Source organism: Athene noctua, chromosome 18, assembly GCF_965140245.1.
Source record: "Athene noctua chromosome 18, bAthNoc1.hap1.1, whole genome shotgun sequence".
Taxonomy (NCBI): Eukaryota; Metazoa; Chordata; class Aves; order Strigiformes; family Strigidae; genus Athene; species Athene noctua.
This window is the reverse complement of record NC_134054.1, coordinates 13,900,058-13,918,130: the sequence shown is the minus strand read 5'-3', so window position 1 is coordinate 13,918,130 and position 18,073 is coordinate 13,900,058. Positions and strand designations below refer to the sequence as shown.

The 18,073-nt window shown below is 42.5% G+C and overlaps 1 protein-coding gene across 5 annotated transcripts in view; it reads left to right on the top strand.

Moving 5' to 3' along the window:
• The window catches only part of RPTOR (regulatory associated protein of MTOR complex 1), a 151,658-nt gene that overhangs the window by 12,514 nt on the left and 121,071 nt on the right, over window positions 1-18,073 (top strand). For all 5 annotated transcript variants that reach the window (XM_074922467.1, XM_074922466.1, XM_074922465.1 and 2 more), the window contains exons 2-3: window positions 1,406-1,508; window positions 4,653-4,735. In XM_074922467.1, coding sequence (XP_074778568.1) covers window positions 1,406-1,508; window positions 4,653-4,735 — 186 coding nt within the window. The remainder of the gene's footprint in view (window positions 1-1,405; window positions 1,509-4,652; window positions 4,736-18,073) is intronic.

Here is an 18,073-nt window from a genome sequence, read left to right as displayed (position 1 = left end):
GGTAGCAGTTTGGTGTTGACAAAATAAGTGAAGGAAAGTGAGGGGAAAAGAGATGAAAGCGGAAGATAAGAGAATCAGATAGAGCCGGAGGAGGTTTGAAAAGTCTTCCAAGGGGGGAGGAATGAGTCGGGCTGGCTCTCAGCACAGCGTCTCTCTGTCGGGAGCCCCGGGCCTGGCTGCAGCCCTTGGGGAGCCCTTGGGGAACACCGTGAGGGCATCCCCGCTCAGACTTGGCTTTATCTGTGTTCTGGAAAGTGCTGCTTACTCCTTGTTACCTCATGGGGGTGAGGAACTCCCACGGGATTGCAGGGTTTTGTTAGCAAGAACACAGTTTGGGATGAAGCCATTAACAAGATTTCTTGCTAATTTTTTACACTGGGTTCCCCATCATAGACATGGGGGTGATCTGCCCTGCTGTAGAGCCTCTCCCCCCTTCTTGGTGTAAATGGTGTCTCTGCTTCAGTTTTTAATTTCTTTATGAATTATGTATTTGTGTGGCTCTAGCTTCTTCTGTAAGTGTGAAGTTTGGAATTTTTTTTTTTTTTTTGTTTTGTTTTGTTTTGCCTGCTATTCTGAATTGTACTGAGCACCCTGGGGAAGTGGAGATGTGGGTGGCCTTGCTTCAGACAAGCAAGGGAGTGCTGAACACTTGCTGGAAGTCCTGTGAGCCACGTTACTTGTTTTCCTTCTCTGGTTTAGATTTTGGGATGAGAGAGTTGAAAAAAGAGCATCGAGATGTGAAATAACAATTTTTCAAGCAGTATTTTGAACTGGCCATAGTGCTTAGTCCTGGGTTTAGTGCAGCTTTTGGGTCCCAGGTAAGGTATCGATGGGTTTGGATTTTCGGTGGTCGGGGTATGCTGCTGGGCTGGGAAGGAAACAAGTGAAGATTTCTCTGAAAATAAGGTTATCCAGGATCACTGACCTGTGAAGAAAACAAACAAAATGGACTAAATATTTTGTTCTGGTTTAGTCGGTCACTTGGGTGTTTTTCCCTCATAATGCTTTTAGTTTTAATATCAGAGAGGACATAGTATATTATAATATTGATCATGGACCCTGAATAGCATATTCTCATGTTTTAATAATGTATTTCAGTTGGACGGTGACTAATTAAAGATGAGTAACAAGAAGTCCACTGATAATCCATTTCCATGCTTTGTAAAAGAAGAATGGGCTCTGGAAATAATAATACTCAGACTTTATGTTACTATTTTTACTGTTCTATTTTTAAAAAAAAAAAAAATTAATCAGTCATGCCTTGCTTGAAATAGTCCACCTTAAAGAGCAGATAACAAAGGTTTGTTGAAACCCTTCAAAAGTTACAGAAGTGGTAAAATTTCAACACAAGTGAAAACTGATTTTGTTTCTACGCTAAGCCAGCCTTTACTGTCTGTCTTTGCAGATGAAGACCGTCAGTGTTGCCTTAGTTTTGTGCCTGAATGTCGGCGTGGACCCTCCTGATGTGGTGAAAACAACTCCCTGTGCCCGTCTGGAGTGTTGGATCGGTAAGTGTGGAGAACTTCCAAGCTCCAGCTAACTCCATTATAAATACTGAGTTATAGCATATATAATAATCTCATAGTTGTGTATTTCCTGGATTTAAAACTAAGTGAACAAAAGGAAATCTGGCATCTGATTTCATCCTGTCTATATGAGTTAATTAAGAGTCCAGCGGTAACTGCTGCCATAGGTAGTCTTTCCTGCTTTGTTCTAAAATGAGAGAGCATGGAGCAAAAAAAGCTTTTAATTAGCTACTTAGTGTTCTTCTAATTGGTGTAGATTTATAAATATCTAAGGAAATCTCTCAGCAGTTACTTTTTTAGAGTCCTGTGATCTGCAAAGGTTTAAAATTACCCTGCCTCATACAATATAGAAATAAGTTCCTGTAAAATGCATGGACTGCACTGCATGTTGAGGTGACTGCTCTGGGGCTATTTTAATTGGGATCATGAATTCAGAAGACCTGGAATTATTCCCAAGGATGTCTTGCCAGCAGTTCCAACACCTGGGGTTGCCACTTTGATGCAGTGTTGGACTAAATTCCTATTTTTTTGTTAAGAAACGAAAAGTTCCCTTGTTTTTTTGGGATCATCTGATTATCAAGATGAGACGAATCTGAAGTAATATTAGAAGTGATTGCCTGGTGTAAGAAAGCTTTCTAAGAGAGATTTGTTTTTTTTATCTGGGAATGACAAATGTTCAGTTTTCAGCAAGTAACATGCAGAGCACTAATCCTAAACTCTGGGGTTTATGATAGGCTGCAGAAGCAAATTAGTCATTGCACAAACTGAATTTCTTTAAAAACTTTCAGAACATCTCATTTCTAACCTTGCCTTACCTGCTTTATGAGTCATAGCATCTCATTTTTTTTAACCTGAAAATGCTGATGACTTTAAGGCAGTTAAAAAGCCATGAGCACGCACTAAAATACATTTATTCAGTGGAGAGAACGGCTCTGATTCCTCATTGATACACGAGTAGAGAGTAAAGAGAACGAGGAGCATTGCAGAGTCATTAAAATAAAGTTATCAGTGATTATCATCAACAAAGAGAATTTTGAATGCAGTTTTTTAATTAAATTTTTAGTGTGTATATATACAGAAGTACTCATTTCCGTTTCTAGCCAACTTTAAATTTCTGAAAAAGGTAATTGCAAAAGTATCTGCCGTTTTTTTCTTCTATACACCGGTCTCAAGAGAAGCTAACGGTGTGTATTGTGGAAACATGATGTCTTTGCCAGATGTGCAAGGAAGTGTGGAAATCATTTTGGTGCAATTGCTGCGATTTACAGCTGAGCTGGGATCACCAGCTTGTGAACTGGGGTAACAAATGGCCATGGCAGTCTCAGACAAAAGCTGCCTGCGGCTCCCCCTGCACCTCCCAGATAGACCCTTAGAACATCTGAAGTGCTTTGTTTTTCTCCAGAATTGAGCCTTAGTGACATCTCTGCTGGAGCGTCGGCACTCGTACGGGGCTGTGGTGGCCTGGGGACCCGCAGCCCTTGGAGCCTTCCACGCGCCCTCGACACCCGGGGCTGGCAGCTCGCCTAGTGCCTCTGGTGGCATCGGCCATCTTTAGGAGAAGAAATTATTTCCTTTGTTTGCCTCTTGGAATGGCACCAGCGTGCTTTATTTCTGTACAAAGGGTATTGTTAATAATGCGGATTACTCCGAAGGCACTCCAGAGCCACAAACTGTGTTCCTCCGCTGTCAAAGCGTATGTGAAGTATTTTTAATTTGTTTCTGAAGTTCAGTTTGGTCCTTTTGAAGGACTCAAAAAAAACTCTGAAGTCTTTATGCTATTTGTTTCCTTTCTTAATTTGAGCAGTGGCTAATGGCTTATCAACTAAGCAAGCCGTTAGGATGCAGTGTGAATACTTTTGGGGGAATTACTGCTCAACATCTCAAGGGTATTGACTCAAGACTCGACTTAAATAGCGCGGGGGCTGTTGCAGTTGTGAGCAGCCGGGCGCTGCCTCTGAGAGACCTTCCTGAACGGGGCGTCCGTGCCGTGGGGACCCCAGGGTCCGCCGGGGACTGGGTGCTCCCTCGGCCCGCGGACGGCCCCGGGGGGGCTCCTGCAGCTCAGCGAAGGCACTAGGCAGGCTTCTGGAAGTCCGAGCAGATGATTTACTACTGGTTGTGTTTGGTTTGGAAAAATGGAAGTGTTCTCCTCACATTACCTTAAATCTGTCTGCGAGAGTGCACAAAAATGCGTTTATTTGTATTAGTCATTTAAGAACAATAACTCATAAAATCCTGCTTTCATCCTACTTTATTATTTTGTTTCTAGCAGGACAAGATAGAATATTTGTAAACATTGATTTGGTTGAACGCTTCTAAAATAACATATTAAATTGCAAAATATTAGCTTCTAGGATTTTTTTAAAACTTTTTAGTAGTGTCAATTACACGGCCATGGTTTTTGAATAAAGTGCATAAGCTGAGATTGTACTGGTATGTATGGATGGTGGTAATTATCTAGTGATAAAATTAACTTCTTAAAAATTACAAATGGCATATAATCTTTAAAGCAATAAGCAATGGAAGTAAATGAAGCAGGATTTTGCATTCATCAAGAAAAAATGTTTATCATCAAATATTTAACCAATTTAATTTTTTGTCATTATCTACTCTAGAAACCTTTTTTTCGATATTAAAAGAAACAAATGTAATGCCTCTCATGTCTTTCAAAACAAAATTGTGTTTATTACCTTAGTGAGAGAAATCTTCCAAATTTGGCTGTCTTTAATGGCATTTAATTTGTACTTAAGTGAAGAATTCGGGGATAATTTCTGGGTATTGCACCCAAGTAACTTCCATAAAGGATGTAATGTTTATGAATTTGAAATTGAATGCATGAAAGGAACCTGCATTAAAATAGCATTAAATGATCTTTTTTGAAAGCAGAACAGTGGAGAGGGAAAGCGTGGGAAGCTTTTGGCTTCTTTCCCCTGCAAAGGGGGGGGGGGGTGTTCATGCTTTGATGTAGACTTTGGTCTCCCAGGTTGTAGATCTGGGTTTTACAGAAACATGATGCAGAGAACCTAAAAGTTTAAATGCACGCAGAATTGGAAAGAATTTCCGCCTTTAGTTAAGCTGAGTGATTCAGTTGTGGTCCAAAATACTAATTAGTCTTGTATTTCCTAGATCCTCTGTCAATGGGTCCTCAAAAAGCTCTGGAAACCATTGGTGCAAATTTACAGAAGCAGTATGAAAACTGGCAGCCAAGAGTAAGTATTCCTTGGGCTTCCCCTCTGCACCCCCAGCTGTGGTACTCCTTTGTGGTAACATCCCGCGTAGTCTGGAAGCGGGGATGTGTCTGGTGTGGCGCGGTGGTCTCGCAGCGTTTGTTGCTCCCTTCACCCGTCACCGTGAATAAATTCTGGGAAGCTGCCAGACGTGACAGCCTTCTCCCTGACGTCCCTCCTGGCTAGCACTTTCTCCGATCACACCTGGGGTATTTGTTTAAAGTACAAAGCCCTACAGTGTTTGTTTTTTGGTTGTTTTTTTTTTTTTTTTAATTTAGGTTCCTCTGCCTTTATTGTATTTTTGAGACGTTCTGAAGTTTTTCATTCTGAGTTTATAGTTTCTTCTGTTGTAAAAATGTTTGGCCTTAGCTAGTTCAGAACTGTGTCCCAGCACCCATCAGTACTGTTTGTATCCTTTGGAACAATGAAAGTTGTGCGGTTAGCAGCTGAGGAAGGGCTTTGGCTTTGTTGTAAAAGGTAGTTTCAGAGCTTTGGTAACTGCTAATTCTAACTAATGTGTATAAAATATACAAGGCATGCAAGTTACTGAGTGTTTATTTCCTGTTTTGTAGCATCTCCTTCACACTGGGGAAGTGTTTTGCTTCTGGGTATTTCAATGTCTGTAGTTTCATGTGTCTCAGTAAATAAACCACAGAAGGATCTAAAGATTGAGATTTGAAGTCTGCAGCGTTTTCCAAACAGATGCAAAAACCAATCCGTAGAATCATCTTCACTGTTAATATTCCCCAGGGTGTTCATGTCCTTATCTGTATGCTCTAGGTAGTTTGGGTGAAAATGTTCCTCTTCAAAGTACCTGGACTATTGACTACTAAATCATAAATTTATCATTAAAAGCATGTAATGTATAACCCATCAGAAATAGTAACTTCACTGAATGAACTCACCTGTAGATTTGCTTTAATTTTTTTTTTTTCCTTATGATGTGGTGTGAATACTAACCTGGTCTTCATTTTTTATGGAAACATTGTTTTTTCTCTTCTTTTTAGATCATTTTCAGTAATAATAATAATGTGTGTTTTTATCATCACCAGGACTATATTTTCTGTTTCTGACATTGCTCACTACCTTAGTTAACGTGTAAATAATCTACCGAGTGTCTCTGTAGTGTCTGTTAGTATAAGAGTATGATCTGCAGTTGGAAAAGTTACTGGTATTTTCCTATCCTGTGTATAGCACAACTGGTTGAGAAGGCCTTTGTGTCAGCAGTGCCTTAGGTATTTTTAATCAGTCTTTTTATTTAAACTGTGATGGCTTGCATTCACTTACTTGTTTCTTCAGAATTTATGAAATCCGTAAAGATAGGCTCTCACTGCAAATGTTTTGTTTGGGTCTGGAACCTACAATTTCTGAATGTCCCCGTTCCTACAGGGAGATAGATAACTTGGGGGTTTTGTTATTTTTTTTTTCCCCCAAAGTCTTCCATTCCTTCATGAAGGACTAAGACCTTCAGATAAAGGACAAGTGGCTTTGAGATTGTCTTTGCAGTAGTAAATACAAACTGTTCTTTTGCCAGACACTGCTGAGAACATTTTTCACTGAAAAAAGGGTTGTTGGCGTGTGTGTTGTTAAAAGCAGCTGGTTGTGTGCATTCAGAGTCCCTCCTCTTTCTAACTCAAACTTGATGGCAATAGTAATATATTCAGAGCAATTTGAATGTAAATACAGCTCGTACTCGTTCTTTACCTCTTGCCTTTGATACTTTCCAGCCCCCTTATTCAGGGTTGATTGACTAGAACTGAGTTTATCCTTCAGTGAAAGCTGAATGTATTACCTGAATGTATTGCAGCGGTGAAATGTTTACATTACTAGATCTGTGGATAATTGTCTGCGGGTATGCTTTTTTTCGGAAGTGTTTTGTAAGTATATTTATACAAGAAGGACTTGTCTTGAAGCATACATGGTATATACTTAAGAAAATTTACTTTTGCATTTTTCCTCTTGGTACACTGACAATTCTTTTTTAAATTCTCTCCGTAGCAGCCCAAGAATTTGGCAGAAAATTCAAACGGTGCCTGAAATCAAATGGGAGAATAAAACATCTTGATGCAAAAGTGAAAACGAACCTTTTTCTCTGCTCTTTATTACCAGAGTCCGTAGCACTGAGGAATGAGGGACAGGCATCTAGCAGCAGCAGGTACCCTGTGTGGGCTGACCTCACGCTGCCTTGTGGAGTTTGCACAAAACATGAGGCAATTACCGAGCTCAGATGTTTGTGTGCAAGGTGCCTGGTTCTTAACAGTAAATCACAGCCCTTTGAAACATTGCAAAGCTAAACACGTACCGTTTTATTGCACTCTACAGGGCTCTTGAGTTTTCTGCAGTAATAAAGAGAAGTTGATGTGCCATCTGCAATAAAACAATAGGAACATTATTGAATTTCCTAGACCTTTCATATAAATACTAATACATCCAGTTTTGTCTATTTCTCAGTGTTTTGGAAGGGTTGAAGGATTGAGGGAAGGAAGACAATTTGGGGAAAACTAGGCAGTCTGGAAAAAAAGACCAAATCATTAAAATGTTCTGAAAGAGCAGATATTAGGGGCTGTCAGTGTGGGTCCTTACACCAGGAAACGCCTGTTGGTCACTATCTTGTTGTGCAGGCACAAATGGTGCTAACTAGTGGTAAATGGATCATGTGGTAAGAAGGGCTGTGCGAGCCCCTGACATCACTGCCAGGGCGGGCCCTGTCTGCTTAGAACCGTAGGATGTTGTTCAAATACATGCCCCTTTTTGCTAAATACAAATAGCTTAGGTGAAAAAGCTTTCAAAGGGGTAAGCATGAAAATTCTTTGTTTCTGGAAGCTCCCAGGCTGCACAGCTGATGCATATTTCCTTCCAGGTCTTATTGAACCCCTTCCTAAATAATTTATCAGCTTGCCATTCCTTGAAGTATTTGTTCTCATTAAATTTAAGACTTTGCTTTATTGTTGTGTAGCTACATAAATTTGTGTGCTGCAGGAGTAAAGAACACTTCAGCCGTTGTTTCATGTGCAAAAATACCACAGTTAAACAATATTCAGTCATTTCATTGCAATTCTCAAACGAAAATTTTACTGGGGGAAGAGTAGATGACAAAGCTGCAGGCTTTATCTGTCTTTGTAAAGAATCTTCTGAACGAGTAAGAGTGCTTGCGATTCAGTGCCAAGATAATTTGGCTGTTAGTGAAAAAGTGGAAAGAGAAAAAAAAGACAGCTCTTCTCTGATGTCACCTTGGGTGGTGGGTTTAGAGTTTCACGGGGCATGGAAGGGGTTAAACCTGAGGGTAATCTGGAAAACCGGCTCAATTCCGGGGACTAACAGGGGTTGCTTAAGCAGCTGAGAATGAAAGGAGAGAAAGGGGAAAGAGAAGAGCACAGGACCCCGTAATGCCCAGCCTGGTTGGAGGGGAAAAACCTTCCCGGGGACTGGTGTGACTGGTGGAGCCCAGCAACACCGGGGCTTGCTGGTCACTGGGCCTGGGTGGCGGCGGGTGGCAGGCAGAGCGCCGTGGGAAGGGGGAGCCTTGGGCTCTGCCGGGGCGTTGTATCACTTGAATTGCCTGGGATAGAATACTTTAAATTTCTGTTGGAGCTTCTCGGCTTAGATAAGAAATTGATCACGTTGAAATGGTATTTCTCTGCTTCTGGTCTCCATTTATTGCCCTTTGCAGAATACTGCCCCTGCTAGGTGCAGCGTCGTCGTAAGTGACCAGCGAGAGCGCTCGCTGGCTGGTGCTGGCGGTAGGGAGCAAATATTTTTCCCTGTTATTTGGATGCAAATTTAGTTTTCTTGGCAGCATTGCACGTTATGTCATTCAAAAAGCAGGAACTTGCCTTAGTTTAAAAGTCAAGAGACTTTGTTTGAAAACAGGAGTAATCGTCTGCGAATTCCGAGTGCGGCTGCAGCGCGCGGCCTGCGGACGGGCGGCAGCCGCTGGGGTTTTCACGTGCAGAGGTTTCTGCTGGGTAACGAAATCCCCGTTTACATCCATTTTTCAGCAGAGCCTTTGCTGCGATGTGCTGCAGAGCTGGAGCGGAGGGGTCAGTGGTGAGGATGAAGGTGTCACCCAGCTTTCTACTGCTCCCGCACAGCAGGCTGGTCCTTGTGGGCTGGCTGGAGAGAGCGTGTTTTTCTGCATCCTCTTGGCTGGAGTTCTCTGAGCTGAGCTACAGTGCTTTTGTACAAAAAGCACCAGTTACCCCGTGTGAAAAGATCACTGTGCGTGGTATCGTACGGAACGCCACGAGATTGAGTCGATCTGTGATTACTGGCTTCATCCTTAGAAGGGTGTCAGACTTTCTCTCCTTTTTCCCCCCTTTCCGCAATGGACGTCTCGTTACTTGCCTTCCAGCCTTCCCTAGGCAATAAAGGTTCCGTCGCTTCCATTCCTGGGTGCAAGCCTTTGAGAACGGGGCCGTATAGCCAAAGGCAGAACTGTAGGTTGAATGATGCTCAGTTTACATAATTCAGGATCTGGTACGAAGTAGTCTGGAGCATATGCTTATTAAATTTGCATGAAATTACAGGTTTGTTTTTTTTTCTTTTTGTTGGCTGTGGCTTTTGGCCACTTTCTTTTTTTAACTCTGAACTGATCAGAAAATTCACAGGACTTTTTTCTTCCTTTCTCTCATCTTGCTTGATAATTTTGTCACTTCTGCTGTGTTTTCTGCTAGTCCAAACGAATCCCAATGGTTCTCCTACCCCAAGTGTTTTTTGCAGTACTGTTCTTTATTCTCTGACAGAAACTTTCCCAGTCCTGCTGCTGGAATGCCAAAACCTGCTGTTCATAACCTCACCTCTACTCAGGAAGAGTGAAGAAAGCTGTCTCGGAGCACTCACATTCCTCCGTTGCTGATGAAGTGCATTCTTAACACTGGAGGAGTGGGACCTTGTCTCAGTGAAAATGAATGTTTTAAGTTTTCTTAAATCTCCCTTTTAATGAGAGTCTTTGCCGTGTGGTGGTCTGTGCGCAGCGAGCTGTGAGACCTCTGAAAAACAGATGTTTGTGGCTCCCTTGGGTGTGGTTTGGTAATGATTCCTTTCTTTTTTTTTTTTTTTTAAAAAAAATTGCACTCTTGCGGTGCCCAGGAGCCCTGGCTGTGGAGGAGGGTTTGGTTGAGCCAGTGCTGTACAGATGAAAAGGAAACCACTGCTGTACAGCTCCCAGTCTGAAATAAAGCTGATGGAAACAAGGGGGAGGGCACAGAGAGATGGTGGTAGGGCCTGGGCTAAACGTGCCGGGAGATGTTCCAGCAGGGTGCAATAGAGGAATAAGAAGCAAGTGGTTACAGGGGAGATTTGAAAGTGCAATCACAAGGTGGAAGAGAATGTACTGAGAGAAAGAGGTTTGGGACAGGCCAGAGCATAGGGCTGTAGGTAAACTTGGTTTGCGTGTGGGAGTACTTGAAGGAAATGAGGTTTGGAAGGTGCGAAGGAGCAATAGTAGAGCTGGAGGAGGGGATATCTAGAGAGTAACTCCAAGCAGCACGTTCTGGGAGCTGGAGCAGGATGTAATTGGCACCCTCATGAGATCCGTCCAGAACCTCGACAGCCTCTCTGCCGAGCAAAGCCCAGGCCTGGAGCGGAGCTGCTGTCCTTTAAGCTGGACTGCTACAGAATGTAAAGCTTCAGTTATGCTACACAAGAGTCGAGGCCCACAGAGAGCTTAGAAGAAAAGGAAAGTTGTGTTCTCTGCTGTATTCAAGGTGGAATTTGGTCTGATGTCTGATTCTGATGTGTATGGAGGTTTCACAGGAGGGGGAACTGCTCGGGAGACCCCTGTAGCAAGGTGGGATTTTGTTGTGCGCTGAAGGCACTTGCAGTGACACGGTGGTCAGGTGTTGGTTTCTCTGGATTCATCTCAGCACGGAGGGGAGCGGGCGCTGGGCCCTGCTCCTGGGCAGCTCTGGAGGTGGCGCAGGGCTGCGGAGCACCCTGACCTGTCTGAGGTTCCACAAAGCTTTGAGTGGGATCTTGCTTTCGTATAGAGACCTTTACTTCAAGTTGAAGGTCAGTTCTTCCATGGAATTTGGACTTTTTTGCATCCTCTGGTAAGTAACTTAATGGAGTGTGAGAGTGTTGTACCTCTCGGTAAGATTTAACCACAGCAAGGTCTGCAGTTTGTCATCTGTGCAGCATCCCTGAGCACCACCCCCTCCTGTCCTTTCAGGCCAGTAGCTCTGGGGCTTCTGCACTTGCCCCTGCGATAGCCAACACCTGCGCAGCCAAAGAGCTTTAAACAACCCAAAGAATTTTGTTTCCTTTACACTCACTTGCCTAAATAAAACAAAGTCAATTACAGTATTGATTTTTCAAGTGCTACACTGTCATCTCCCTTTTTGTTCTCTCCTTGCTCCTGTTGTGCTAAGACAGTCATCTCCACTGTTTTGATTGTCTAATGGAATTATTTGTGAGTATTTCATTGTAGCTCCACCCTAACGGACATCCCTGGAGTGAAGGGGAGCTATGAGCTGTCAAGGGGGATGGAAATCCCACATAGGAGAAGGACTGGAGAAATCTAGAAGGCAGGATTAAATAAACTTTCAGAAAGCCTTGGGGAAGGGTGGTTTGAAAACATGTATTGGTATTTGAGAATGCCCTAGTCACCGAGGCTGGGGTGTTAATGACGGTGTGGGCACCATCACACAGCAATTTTGCTTCTGTTCCTTACGCAGTTCTCTTTTTGATGCTCCATTACTTACATTAGTGTCACTTAATGAGAGACAGGCAGTAACATATCTGAACTGATTAGTCTGGCAGATCTAGGCATGTTTTAGGTCTTTCCAGCCCATTTAATTGATGTGGTTGTACCCATTTTTTCACTCAGTTCAAAGAGGTGACATAATCAAGGAGGAGCGGTTGCGGCAATCTTTTATTGAAGTGGGCCTAAGGGAACAGAAACTCGGTACTAATCCCACATGGGCATGCCTGTTCCTTTTATGTGTGGCATTAATAGAAATGTTAGTTAGTTGAACTGTGGCTGTATATTATCTCTTCCCCCAAGTTGCCAGGCTAAGACTCCCAGCACTTTGTGTGTCCCATTGTGCTTAACTAGCAGGTTTTTAAAGAAAGGTTTTTCCTGTTTGTTCCTGATCCCACCCCGTGTGTTGTGCGATGCCTCGTGCAGCTCGCATCCACCGGTGAGCCATGGTCTCTGAGGAGACATCTCCTACAATACAGATAGATTACATTTTTTGTGGCAATCCTTCAAGGAAACAGTGATGCTTTTCTGATCAAACGAGGCTGTTTCTTTCTCTCTTCTAGTCTGCTTCCCAACAGTTTTCTCATAATTTCAAAGGAAGTACAGCCAAGATACTTGAAACAGATAATTTAAAGCCTCTACCTTTTTGTGCATGTTTTCTGTTGTTGATGCTGTTGTTTCCCTCATTAGATATCTCTGGGCTTTGATACGCTTTCTGAGGTTTCATTCCTTGCATTGCTTCCTTCTGCCTAATTAATTGGTAAGTTGCCTGCTGCACATCAAAGGTTGAGCATTTCCTAAAGAGTAACTAGTTAAGCATGAAAACTAATTGAACACATGACCTAATTATTGGTCTCTCTGTGAGTCATACTTTTTCTTTATTTCTGTAGGGTTTTTCTTTTAAAACAACAGCAAATACTAATTGCTCCTGCAAAAGAAATACTGTAGAATTCCAAAGGGGAAAATGTAAAATGGAAAAACTTGGACTTGGTCTCCCTACTCTGCAGATGTTGGAACACGTAACAAAAAATGAAGGGGGGCGAGGGGGGAAGACACTGTGACCTTGTTTAAGAAAACCAGGTTTTCCTAAGAGGACTCTATTTATTGGTTTTTATTTCCCAACAGCCTCTTGAATTTGGCAGCTATTTCAGGCTCTGCAAAATTTTGCTGTATCAATCCTTTGCTGTCTTGCTGAAGATCAACTGTCTTCAGCATAAACCAGCGTGTTTTTCCAGAAGAAAAAAAAGTCTGTCATGGAAGAGGGGTCAACAAGTATAATTGCCAACACCAGTTATTTACATTCTCATTCTGTCGGAAGAATTGTCATGGTACTAGTCTGAGTCTGACTGTTAGCCATGTGCTGTTTTTGCAAAATACCGCTCTTAGAAAAACTGGTAGTTTAGACAGAAAAGCACAAATTGTAGGCATGGTAAATTATGAAAGCCACTTTTTCATGTTTTTTGGATACGGAGAAAATTAGGGCAAATTCAGGAGTATCTGACTTGTAGTTTTCCTTCTGGTGGCTCTCCGAGAGCGGTCTGCAAGCCAGGCAGCCACCCAGCCACAGGAGATCCTGGCAGGGCAGCACACGAGACCAGGGTCTCAGTTTAAACCATCAAGAAAGATGCGTCACGTTGAAGTTCCTCTCTTTTGTGCTGGAAAATCTGAACTGGGCCAACTATTTTCTTCTGCCGTCGGGAGGAAGTCAGGATGAACGGCCGGGGAGGTTTTAGCATCTTTAACCCCCGTGTCCTTCCCTGGAGTTGCGTAGCCTGAGGTGTAGCGGCGTGTCTGCAGGCACTGCTGGGGTGAGTGCCTTCGCACGGGGTAGCTGCACCACCTGCACATAAAAACTCTCCTGTAGCACTGGTAACTAAAGGATTTGGGAGTAAGCTGTACACGTGGAAACCTCCCTCCTGCAGTTCTGGGGCTTGGTCTAGGTAGAGTGCAGATTTTAATTCTTTTGATAGTGTGGGAAAAAAAAAAAAAAAAAATTTGGTAAGTCTTTAAAACACTACTAAAAATAAAGTGGAAACTGCAAATTTACAGCAGTAATGTACTTAATGCTGATTTCTCTGAGATTCTAATGGAAAAATAAGGCACAAAAAGGAAAAAATAGTTACGGGCATGAACTGATGTGACGAAGCGTGTTCAGAAACTGTAAAGACAAGGAAGTGGCATTAAGAACTGTTCATGCACTGCAGATCAGCAGTGATTTGGCATTCTGGAACTAAGTCAAAAAACTTGCAAAATCAGTTTAGTTGGAGAATCCTCCAGGTCTTGCCATCTCGCTGAAAGCCTCGAACGCGGCGGGCAGGAGCGACCTGGGGTGAAGGAGACGGGGCAGAGGGGAAGCTGTTGCAGAAGTCTAGGAAGATAAGTCTGAATCGTAATGAACGGGACATTTAACTTGTAAGCAAACAACATTTCTTCCCATTTTATGAGAAGTGATGCAGCAATGCGATAGTTTAGGGTATCTCTCTGAAAAATGGCATCTTCACAATCACTGAACTGCTCAGGCAGCGGGTGGACGGGCCTCGCTGGGCTCTGGGGGGCAGACCTGCCTCGCTGCGGGACGGCGCCTCCGCAGCACCCCACCGCTATTTCTGCCCATCTCAAACAGCTCTTCCTGAAAATGCGAAGAGCTGGTGAAGTCTCCCAGATGCGGTTCAGGCGGGCCTGCTCGGCAGGGAGCTGCTAAGGGCACAAAGCCACAAAGAACCACATTCCTATTTTACCTTCCCTGCCCTACACACTTGGTCATTTGCAGAAGCCACAGGCTGCCCTTGCCAGGGGGAAACTTCTGAGGCTGCCTCTGAAATGCTGCTGCTTTGCTTTCTCACCCAGCATCTGAATTCCTGTTAGTTTTGAAATCCTCTGTTTGACTGCAGTCACCGTGCTTTCTCTTTCTTTGCTTTCCGTAGTCTTCTGACAATAAGATCCATTCACATGCTTTATCCTTCCTCTCTGTTTTGTTTTGTATTTTGTCATCAAAATGAGGCCAGAGCTGGCAGACAAGCAAGATGTGTGTATTCTAGGGTATCTTCATGTGACCATTGCGCTCTTTTTAATGTCAGTTTGCCCTAAGATGTGAAGAAAGACCTGATATTAGAAAGGCTTCTTGAAAGAGATAAGCAGCTCTGCCTGCTCAAATCTGATTAACGTTTTTCTGTAATTACCACCCAGCCTCTGTGTGACCTATTTAAAAATACCTTGTCTTTGTGTTCCACGGAGAGGAGTGAATCGCTGGCGATGAGGGGCAGGGAGGAGCCTTCTGCAGATCCACTTGCATCGACCCTGGTGCTCTTTAGAAAATACCCCCAGGAACCTGCGAGACAAGGGGTCAGTGCAGACTTGACCGTGCAAATGATATTGTATTAGACAACAGAAGCTTCTCTCTGGATAGACCCCGGAGTTTTGTGCAAAACTTAAGAGCATTAACAAAGAAAACTATTTACATTTTTATTTATATTCCTTCTCTAAGGCAGAATGAGAAAAGCCTGAGATACTCTGGTTTTAACTCTTTTTGTATGGATCTTAACCTCTGAATGATTGTTTTTCCTTCTCCTGGCTCATTAAGCTGTTTGTTAATTTGAGTATAATTTCATTTTAAAAATACTTTGCAATCAGAGGAAAACCTGAAATTACTAAGTAATTATTTAGTATTGAGAAGATGAACAACTTGTCCTGGCATGAACACAGGGTCTAGTCCCCCCTGTTGGGGACGATGCACTGTCTAGAATACAAAGACAAGCAGTTTGAGGATTTGCTTATGCACCAGGCTGTGGTCCCGCAGCCTAAACTGGGTTCCAAGTAACAGCTAAATTTATGTTTAAGAAACAAGAAGATGCAGAGCCTGAGACTTTTGAAGAGCTCTTAAAATAGAGGTTGTAAAGAAGGCGTAGTACTAAAATGACACTTGCTTAGGAGTTACGTTATTTGACTAAGTAGGTTTTAAAGCTGTGTCCTGGTGTGTACTTAAAATCCTGTTAGAGCATTTTGTGATGTGACCCATCAAACTGTTACCTGACTGAGGATAGAGATCTGGCATGTAAGAAGCAGATTACATTGGATTCTTTTACAATTCCCTTTGTTTAAAAACAAACAATTATTTACACAGCCATCTCAGAAGGTTTATTTTATTTGAACAGACAGGGTCAGATTCTTACCATACAGGGCAAGCTGCTGGGTAGAATTTCTATAAATCTTGGAGCAAACTTGTCCAGTGTAGCAGTTTGTAATTGCTGAGAAACACACCCGTCTCCTGAATCTGTTGTAGCAGATATCCAAGGTTAGTAGTCTTGATTTTTGTCTTCCCTGTCAACATCCCTTCTCTTGAACAGACTGCTCAGAGGTATTTTTTTGGGAAGTATTATTGAATACTGAATCCACACAATGAGGATTAGGTGCTTTAGAATTCATTTCACATTGGACTTAAAGGCAAGGTCAAAGACTCTGCAGAGGAAAGGTAAAGTCACTACACTGCTGACTACAGTCAAGCAGATAAATGTTCCACCCTTACAGCGTAGCCCTAGTAACACGTTTTGTCTTAGACATCTAGTAAATGAAGTTATTTAAGTCTTGGGCTGCTCGTGTGTATTAGCATGTAGGTGATTTAAATGGATTTTAAAAACGCAACCAAGTATCTGCAGAGGACTTGCCTAAGACTTGCAAGAGTCTTCCTTGTGGCTTGGTTTAGCATTTACACCCGAGTATCTGTCAGTTATAGTATGTCTTTGCTGTAATTAATAGTTTTCAAGTTAAGAATAAATAATTTTATCAGAAACATTTTTTCATGGCCTGCATTAACCAGGTTAAGCTGTTGCTTGTAATATCAATTTGGGATTTCCAGCAGGCTCCCTTGTACTTAAATATGCAGTTTTTTATTGTCTTTGATTACCCTGATGTAAACTGATGAGGATTAATTTCACGTGCCCACAATGTAAAATTTAAAAAACACCCAAAAGGTGGTTTTTTTTAAAAAAAAAAAAAAAAAAAGGTAAAAAGCCTGGAGTCTGTGGTTATGGTTCAGAGTAATTTGTATTTTGTATTCATGTGTCTAACCCAGGAGTTATTGTGGTCATATCAGCTCAGGTTTACAGGCAATTGAATTTATGATCGACTGATAGTAGGTATAAATGGGAATCACTTCTCACATGGCTGAACCGAGCTCTGGAGTTATCCCATAACGTGCTCTTGCGGCTGTTTACTTCTCTGCCACCCGTGTTTTGCGGTCTGACCTGGTCCAGCAAAATCCTGCTCTGGCACTCGTGTTTGCAGGCGTAAGGAAGGGAACAGCAAAGTTGCATCAGTGCAAATGTTGTGAAATTCAGAAAACCCTCTGTGAGACTGCAGGCTTCCTGCCAAGTTCTGCGCTAGACGCAGTTTGCCAGGTACTGTAGGACAGACCTGTCACACCCCCGTCCTCCCCAGGCTCCCCAGTAAACTGGGAGTGACTACAAGGTCATGTGCTGCCTGGACAGGATTTATTTCTGTCTTCCTGAGGTTTTGCTGCTGTTTGCTTGGGGGGGCTGGGGAACACAGCTGCATGAGTTAGGGTACAGTGCTTTGGGGTGAAACGCCAGCTATCCTTTGGGGAAAAGAATCCAGATTTATTACAAAACATACTTTTTATTGATGTAGTAAGGGTTATTTTAAACAAACGCTTGTAACGGGGTAGCGCAGAACATGTTGCTAGGTGAAAATACATTTTTGACTGATTTCCCGAGGAAAGCCAGGCTTTTAAAACCATGAGGTTGTGTCTTGCGCCCATCGTACATCCCAGCAGCCTAAGCGCACCGCACGCTATTTTTAAAAGGGTTGAGAATTCAGAATTTAAATTTGTCCTAAACATTTTGTGAAAATAGCTAGGTGGATGTAGGGGACAGGCTGCGTGTTGTGCTCTGCTGGTCAGTAAGGAAGAGGCTGCAGGCTGGGCCCAGCTCACAGACACGAACAGCTGCGTATGGGGAGGGGAGAGAAAAGACCCTTAACACCCAAACCTTCGGAAAGAGGCTGCATCCCACGGGGTGATAGAAAATCCAAAAATGGCCAGCAAAACTGGGGAAAATTTGGCTTGATTCTGCTGCTCATGGAAGAATTCTTCTATGTGTAGATGGTTCATTTATTGTGAAATTTTGCAAAAATAAAATGACTCCTGGTACAGTTTTAAACTTGTTTATTCTTTGATGTGTTTCCAAAGGCAATGTAAATTCAGGATCCTAAATTATTCTTTGATGCAAGAAAAAAAGATGTGGTTTTAGTAAATATTAAAATTAAATCATGGTAAATCACAGGATTGAGATATCAATAACAGTTTTGAATGAACCAAACAACAAAGTATTTTTGTTATGAATGAATTATGAATTTTTTTACTAAAACGGTTTCAAGATCAGAAGACTTGGAAGCAGGCCAACTTAGTGTCATATATAGAAAAAGAAAAAAGTGTGGGTATAACAACATCATGAAAAGTTCATAGTAATAAAGTGAATTGAGAAGAATTTAGGGAGTATAAAGCAACTAATAGTGAAAGTTATTAGGAACAGGAGCTGTTAGTGCGTGTTGGAAGAATTTGTGGCTTAGAGAAATCTGCGTGGGATGGAGCCCCGCAGAGGGCCCTG